We start from the raw sequence: 9,010 nt of genomic DNA, 5'->3' as shown, positions 1-9,010 counted from the left end.
AATAGGCACATGAAAAGATGCTCAACGTCGCTCCTCATCAGGGAAATACAAATTAAAACCACACTCAGATATCACCTCACGCCAGTCAGAGTGGCCAAAATGAACAAATCAGGAGACTATAGATGCTGAAGCGGATGTGGAGAAACGGGAACCCTCTTGCACTGTTGGTGGGAATGCAAACTGGCGCAGCCACTCTGGAAAACAGTGTGCAGGTTCCTCAAAAAATTAAAAATAGACCTACCCTATGACCCAGCAGTAGCACTGCTAGGAATTTACCCAAGGGATACAGGACTACTGATGCATAAGGGCACTTGTACCCCAATGTTTATAGCAGCACTTTCAACAATAGCCAAATTATGGAAAGAGCCTAAATGTCCATCAACTGATGAATGGATAAGAAATTGTGGTTTATATACACAATGGAGTACTACGTGGCAATGAGAAAGAATGAAATATGGCCCTTTGTAGCAACGTGGATGGAATTGGAGAGTGTGATGCTAAGCTAAATAAGCCATACAGAGAAAGACAGATACCATATGTGTTCACTCTTAGGTGGATACTGAGAAACTTAACAGAAGACCATGGGGGAGGGGAAGGAAAAAAAGTTAGAGAGGGAGAGAGCCAAAACATAAGAGAGTCTTAAAAACTGAGAACAAACTGAGGGTTGATGGGGGGTGGGAGGGAGGGGATAGTGGGTGATGGGTATTGAGGGCACCTGTTGGGATGAGCACTGGGTGTTGTATGGGAATCAGTTTGACAATAGATTTCATATTAAAATAATTAATTAAATTAAATTTTTAAAAAAGAGCGTAGGTGGTAACTCTTCTTTAAATGTGTGTTAGAATTCCCTTGGAAAGCCATCTGGCCCTGGACCATTGTTTTTTGGGTGATTTTTGATTATTAATTATATTTCTTTACTGGTTATGGGTGTGTTCAAATTTCTGTTTCTTCCTGTTTCAGTTTTGGTGGTTTATATGTTCTTAGGAATTTGTCTATTTCTTCCAGATTGCCCAATTTATTGGTGTACAGGATCTCATTTTATTCTCTTATTATTGTTTGTATTTCTGTTGTTTTGGTTGTGATCTTTCCTCTTTCATTCTTGATTTTAGTATTTGGATTCTTTTTCTTTTTGATTAAACTGGCTAGTGGTTTATCAATTTTGTTATTTCTTTCAAAGAACCAACTTCTGGTTTCATTGATCTACTTTTTTTTTTTGTTTTTTGTTTTTTTTTTGTTTCAGTGCATTAATTTCTGCTCTAATCTTTATTATTTCCTGTCTTCTGCTATATTTGCTGTTGTTTTTCCAGCTCTTTAGGGTGTAAGGTTAGGTTGTGTATCTGAGACATTTCTTCCTGTTTAGGAAGCCCTGGACTGCTATATGCTTTCCTCTTATGACTGCCTTTGCTGCATCCCAGAGGAGAAAATATAATATTTTAAAATTTTATTCATTTATTTTTTTATATTCCAGTATTATGAGGAGCACTGAGTAATGTATAGATGTTGAATCACTGTATTCTATACCTGAAAGTATTTAACACTGTATGTTAACTACATAGGAATTAAAATAAAAACATATTTAAAAATTGAATAAAGAGATGGAACAAAAGAAAAAGTAAAGTTGTGTTAACCTTATAATTGAACATAGAGATATTTACATACATCAAAGGCTAACCATAGGGAAATGTTGATGGATCAATATAATTTTGGTTTATCTTTGTAATATGCCATAACTCACTGAGATAGGTCACTAATAAAATATATTGAGAAAGAAATTCTAGTGTAATTAACATATAGTGTTATATTTGTTTCAGGTGTACAATATAGGGGTTCAAAAAACTCTTAATCCCATACACCTCATTCACCCATCCCTCCACTTACCTCCCCTTTTTCAACCACCAGTTTGTTCTTTATTATTTAAGGATCAGGTTTTGTTTGTTTTTTTGTTTTGTTTTTGGTCTCTTTGTTCATTTGGTTCTTAATTTCCACCTATTAGTGAAATAATATGCTCTTTTGTCTTTCTCTGTCTGACTTACTTTGCTTAGCATTATATTCTGTAGGTCCATCCATGTTATTGCAAATGGAAAAATTTCATTCTTTTTTATGGTTGAGCAATAGTCCATTGTATGTGTATGTATACATAGACATATCTATCTTCTTTGTCTTCCATATGTTCTTTATCTATTCATCTATGGGTGGGCATTGGATTGCTGTCATATCTTGGCTATTGTAAATAATGCTACAGTGGACCTGGGGTGCCTGCATCACCTCAAATTAGCATTTTCATTTTCTGTGGGTAAATATCCAATAGTAGAATAACTGGATCATATGGTAATTCTATTTTTAATTTTTTAAGGAACCTCCATACTGTTTTCTATGGTGGCTGCACCAGTTTGTACTCCCACCAACAGTACATGAGTTTCCTTTTTCCTCCACATCTTTGCCAACGCTAGTTTCTTGTGTTTTTTATTTTAGCCATTCCGACAAGTGTGAAGTTTATGGAAATAGTTTTAAGATGGTTATGGCATTAAAATAAGTCACACAGTGCTAAAATTAAACCACACATGGTACCAGAAACTGTTGTTTAACTGTATTTACCCCAAGCTGAGTTATGCCTTGAGTAATGTCCTGGACTTTATGTTTAGCTCTTATCTTTACCGTATTCTAGGTAGCTAATACACTGTAAATTCCTAATCCTTGTCCTGTGCCCTCTGAAAAATCATTAATATCCAGCTAAGGCTATTAGTCTGTTTCCTTAAAGATGCATACTTTGACAGGGTAGACTTCCTTCAAATTTGCATCTTCCTTCTCAGTAAGTATGTCTCAGTGGAGAATTATTGGCTTACAGTGTTAATGCCCAAAGCAATCTTTGCTCTCTATTACATGTGTATCAGTTGTTTCAACTCAGTAATGCAAAATAGACCTCTGTCTTTTTAGAAATTGAATTACATATAGAGGGACTAGTGGGCTTAGATACTAAAATTTCACTTACGTGATAAATAGCTTCAAAACAAAATTGAATCCACTTGCTAAAATACATTCTTAAATAAGACTACTACAATTTGTGGTGAGTGGTGTTTAAGATGATAATGGGCTTTCATTTTAGTAGTTTTGAAATACAATTTAGTGAATTTTCAGACAAATACATCACTCATGTTTTGTTAAGGGAAGTTACACTCCAGTGATGGAATTTGACTCTGATTTACATTTTATGAATACCATGCGCAGTGCCAAAGATTTTCCTCAGAGCAGTCTTCATTTCCTTGTTCCTAAGACTATAGATTAGAGGATTACAGAGGGGTGTTATCACAGAATAAAGTAAGGTCACAATTTTCTGCATTTTCACTGGGCGTCCTGATCCGGGACTAACATACATCACCATAACAGAGCCAAAAAACAGGATCACCACTGCCAGATGAGAAGCACAAGTGGAGAAAGCCTTGCGTTTGCCTGCTGCTGAGGGCATCCTTAGCACAGCCACAATCACCAGAGCATAGGAACAAAGAACAAAGAGAAAGGTTCCAATCATGAAAACAGCATTGAAAGTAGAGTAAATGAACTGTGTTGTGGTGTCTTCAGAACAGGACAGCATCATCAATGGGGCAGGATCACACATGAAATGGTTGATGGTATTTGGGCCACAGTAGGGTAACTGTGAAATGAGAACAACTGGGGTTAGGAAGAGGACGAACCCGCACGATCAGCCAAAGATGGCAAGGCCAGTGTACAGCTGTTTCGTCATAATGCGTGGGTAATGCAGAGGACGACAGATGGCAAGGTACCTGTCAAAGGCCATGATGCAGAGGAAGAAGCCCTCATCACACCCCAGAGAGAAGAAGAAGTAGAACTGTGCAAAACAGCTCACAAAGGAAATGGACTTGCTTGAGGACAGGAAATTGGCCAACATGTTAGGGACGGTCGTGGTGACATAACATATTTCCAGGAGAGAGAAATTCCCCAAGAGGATGTACATGGGCGTGTGAAGACGCCGTTCCCACCGCACTGCACAGACAATGGCTGCGTTCCCCATGAGAGTCAGCGTGTGGACTACTGAGAAGAGCCCGAAGTAGAGGAGCTGCATTTCTGGGCTTGAGGGAAAGCCCACAAGGATAAAGTGGCTAACGGAGTTGGTGGTTTCTGTGCCGGACACATTCATTGGTCTGGAAGACATGGAGATGACTTTGTTATAGCACTCTTAATGGAGTATGCTGGTTCTTCCTGAAAACATTAAATTTCTTTATTTTTTATTTCATAAAGTAGTAAACAGACTTTTGCTTAAACAACAAAACTGTGACTTACATTACTCAGCCCCTGAACATATATTATTTAAAAAGGTGCAGTGCTAGAAAAGAAGGAAAACATGAGTTGGAGACAAATTTTTCCCTTTCTAAGAATGCTAGACTAGATACTAGGAATGCAATCTTGTGATTCTGATAAATTACCGGTATTAGTTTACTTTTCATATGTCTACCTGCACTATTGATACTATATTTCTGTGCATGTGAATATATTTCAACAGTCTATGAGTACTTGATATTCTATGATTTATAACTGACTTAATAAAAAGACTAAATGAGGACACCTAAGAATCTAAGGGTAGTGCCATGACAGGACACAAACTAATATTTATTTTCATTTTCAGTTCCTCCAGGTTACTCATGGTGTTTTAAAGTAACCTAAAAAAAACTCTATCATTCCAGGATTTACTCATTTTTTTTAATAATACTTAAGTATTCATACCAGTGTTTAGTATAAAAATGCTTCCTTTACTTTTTTGGCAACTGAATGCACTATATATTGTGAGAAAGAGCCCTATACCTTGGCCTCTAAGTTGCTCTGGCTAAATATTTTGATGTGTTTCTGTGTCGATATATGTACCACATATGTATGCCCGTAATGGCAATTGACCTGAGGGAAAGCAGCTAGTTTGAGTCACAGTGACCAAGTTCATTGTCCCTATACTTATACCCGTGTTCAAGTTGGCTGTAAGAAAATTGGAAAAATAGGTTTCATACTTTTGTGAGAATTTCCATAGTATTTTTTTTTACCTCCTTCCCACCCCCAGTCCTTTCCCACATGTTCTTTTTTTCTCTCTTTTAGACAGAACTTTCATATCTTTTTACATCTCACTAAGCCCCATCTAGTCCTTTCATGTCTGGGCAAATCAGAAACAATGAGCTTTGCATTTCTCTCTGGGTACTTCCATCCCAAGTAGTTGTTCCTAAATCAAAACTCAGTTCTCCTGTTTCCTCAGTACCTTTACTCTGACCTTTTGCATTAAGCAAGGTAATTCATTCAAAAATACTTATTAAACTTCTTCATTGTATCAAGTTGTCTTTTAAGTGCTGAAGAAACAGCTGTGGGTATGCCAGATCTTGCACTTATGGAATATAATCAAGAGATTAACAATATATTTTAATACATTTTTTGCTGAAAATTTTTTTGTTTTATTCTCCTGGAAATATTTTTTACATTTTATAAGGAATAATCTAATAAATCAAAGAAGATATTTCAAGGTAGAAATCCAAGACTCTAAGGGAAATCCTGGACTTACTTGTGTAAAGGTCAGACCACATAGATGGCTGACTCTTTTATTTGACCGTTGAGATGACATCTAGATTGGAAGGACTACTGTTTATAGATTCTTTTTGCCCTGTAATTGTATATATGGTTGTAGAAGGTCAGGTCAGCCAAATCCTTGGCTCTATTGGTTTTCTAAAACACTTTATTAATATTTTTAAGAACAGAATTTACTCATTTACACAGGGATTTTGAGAAATCATGTCCCTGAATTCCTTTTTGAAAGATTTTTTATTATTATCATTGAAGTATAGTTGACATACAACGTTCTATTAATTTCAGGTGTACAACATAGTGATTTGACAGTTTTATACATATTGGAATGCTTGCCACAATAAGTGTAGTTACCATGTTACCAAATATGTTATAATATTATTGAGGATATTTTCCACATTGTACTTTTTTATATTCCAATGGATTGTCCTTTTGTCCTTTAGGCATTCCTGTGGTCCTGTTTACTCAGCACCCTAGTGTCATCATCTCAGTTTAATTATTCAGAGGTAGGTCGTTGACAAAGGATTTGTTTCAAATCATTATTGACCCTTAGCAGCATTATTTTAGAATATTTCCTGGAGATAGTAATTGTCCAAAGCCAGAGTTTAGGGTACATCCTGTATGATTAACAAAAATAACAATAAAAACTCAACATGCTGGAAACTTTTGTTACTTCAAAAAGAATCCCCATTAAACCAGGGCTTATTAATGTGATGGGACTGAAAAGTAATAAATGGGTTTTGGAAAGAAGATATCACTGGAGAGAGAAATTTGCCATATTTATTCACCAAGCAACAAAAATCATCAAAATAAATCCTTCTCCAGCAATTGTCAGTTAATACACCTCTTCACTTAAAATCCTAAGCCCTTGTATGTATCTCTTATTTATCTTTTAGGGTGATACACAAACTAAGTGAAAAATATTCCCCAGAATTCAGGGAAACAAGAAGGAAATTAATATTTTTAGGTTTTATTTATTTGTCAAGCATTTCAGTCTAATGAAATATTTTCAGCTTTTTTAAAGATAAAAAATTTCTTATGAAATTATTTTTGCAAAAACTTTGAGTACATGTGGCTCACATGTTAGACAATTTCCACTTACTCCTTGGATGAATGCTGAGAAGAGGGTCAGAGACCAGATATAAAATATTACTCCATGGAGCAACAGGCATGTGAAGGACTTCCAAGAAATTGGATGATCCAGTTTGTAATCTCTCATGGATTGCAAAGAGGAAGCCCTACAAGATACTTTTTCTCTAGTTTGAAAGCACATGTTTATGGTAAAAATGAAAGCCCAGAAGAAGGTATTATATATGTCTACTTTCTTGCATCATGACCTTTTGGGATTTGGGATTTATCCTCTTGATGATTTGATAGTATTTGTTTAAAAGAGGAGATAATTTTTGAATTTTCACTTATTTATAATTAAACACCAAGTCTTAGTATTCCACAAGGAATAGTGAAGATAAAGAATCAATTCTATCTTTTCTTTTTTCTCTAGTAGTCATATATCATTGAAGGTTTTGGGGAATAATTAGTCATAATAGGGATTGTTATAATAGCTGTAGTAGCAAGCTCATAGGAATCTGTTTGTCTATTTTGAAGAAGAAGAAATCATTCTTTGACCACCAAATGTCTGTACTTAGGTAGTTTGTTAGAGATATCTGAGGTGCATTTTATTTATGTATTTATGTATTTATTTATTTTTAAATATGAAATTTATTGTCGAGTTGGTTTCCATACAACACGCAGTGCTCATCCCAACAGGTGCCCTCCTCAATGCCCATCACTCACTTTCCCCTCCCCCCCACCCCCCATCAACCCTCAGTTCTCAGTTTTTAAGTCTCTTATGTTTCGGCTCCCTCCCTCTCTAATTTTTTTTCCTTCCCCTCCCCCATGGTCTTCTGTTAAGTTTCTCAGGACCCACAAAAGAGTGAAAACATATGGTATCTGTCTTTCTCTGTGTGACTTATTTCACTTAGCATAACACTCTCCAGTTCCATCCACGTTGCTACAAAAGGCCATATTTCATTCTTTCTCATTGCCACATAGCATTCCATTGTGTATATAAACCACGATTTCTTTATCCATTCATCAGTTGATGGACATTTAGGCTCTTTCCGTAGTTTGGCTATTGTTGAAAATGCTGCTATAAACATTGGGGTACAAGTGCCCCTATGCATCAGCACTCCTGTATCCCTTGGGTAAATTCCTAGCAGTGCTATTTCTGGGTCATAGGGTAGATCTATTTTTAATTTTTTGAGGAACCTGCACACTGTTTTCCAGAGCGGCTGCGCCAGTTTGCATTCCCACCAGCAGTGCAAGAGGGTTCCCGTTTCTCCACATCCGCTTCAGCATCTATAGTCTCCTGATTTGTTCATTTTAGCCACCCTGACTGGCGTGAGGTGATATATGAGTGTGGTTTTGATTTGTATTTCCCTGATGAGGAGCAATGTTGAGTATCTTTTCATGTGCCTGTTGGCCATCTGGATGTCTTCTTTAGAGAAGTGTTCATGTTTTCTGCCCATTTCTTCACTGGATTATTTGTTTTTCGGGTGTGGAGTTTGGTGAGCTCTTTATACATTTTGGATACTAGCCCTTTGTCCGATACGTCACTTGCAAATATCTTTTCCCATTCCATTGGTTGCCTTTTAGTTGTGTTGATTGTTTCCTTTGCTGTGCAGAAGCTTTTTATCTTCATGAGGTCCCAATAGCTCATTTTTGCTTTTAATTCCCTTGCCTTTGGGGATGTGTCAAGTAAGAAATTGCTGCGGCTGAGGTCAGAGAGGTTTTTTCCTGCTTTCTCCTCTAGGGTCTTGATGGTTTCCTGTCTCACATTCAGGTCCTTTATCCATTTTGAGTTTATTTTTGTGAATGGTGTGAGGAAGTGGTCTAGTTTCATCCTTCTGCATGTTGCTGTCCAGTCCTCCCAGCACCATTTGTTAAAGAGACTGTCTTGTTTCCATTGGATATTGTTTCCGGATTTGTCAAAGATTAGTTGGCCAACTTCTGTGGGTCTAGTTCTGGGGTTTCTATTCTCTTCCATTGGTCTATGTGTCTGTTTTTGTGCCAATACCATGCTGTCTTGATGATTACAGCTTTGGAGTAGAGGCTAAAGTCGGGGATTGTTATGCCTCCTGCTTTGGTCTTCTTCAAAATTACTTGGGCTATTCGGGGCCTTTTGTGGTTCCATATGAATTTTAGGATTGCTTGTTTTAGCTTTGAGAAGAATGCTGGTGCAATTTTGATTGGGATTGCATTGAATGTGTAGATAGCTTTGGGTAGTATTGACGTTTTGGCAATATTTATTCTCCCAACCCATGAGCATGGAATGTTTTTCCATTTCTTTATATCTTCTTCAATTTCCTTCCTAAGCTTTCTATAGTTTCCAGCATACAGATCTTGTACATCTTTGGTTAGGTTTATTCCTAGATATTTT

The 9,010-nt window shown here is 36.7% G+C and overlaps 1 protein-coding gene across 1 annotated transcript; it reads right to left on the bottom strand.

The window, feature by feature from the left end:
- Positions 1-3,199: 3,199 nt before the first annotated feature.
- On the bottom strand, positions 3,200-4,153 carry LOC122468060 (olfactory receptor 11G2-like). The gene is given in 1 exon segment (XM_043554539.1): positions 3,200-4,153. A coding segment is annotated over 1 exon segment (954 nt).
- Positions 4,154-9,010: the final 4,857 nt, after the last annotated feature.

The sequence above is a fragment of the Prionailurus bengalensis genome, chromosome B3 (assembly GCF_016509475.1).
Source record: "Prionailurus bengalensis isolate Pbe53 chromosome B3, Fcat_Pben_1.1_paternal_pri, whole genome shotgun sequence".
Classification (NCBI taxonomy): Eukaryota; Metazoa; Chordata; class Mammalia; order Carnivora; family Felidae; genus Prionailurus; species Prionailurus bengalensis.
This window is presented reverse-complemented; position numbering and strand designations above follow the sequence as displayed.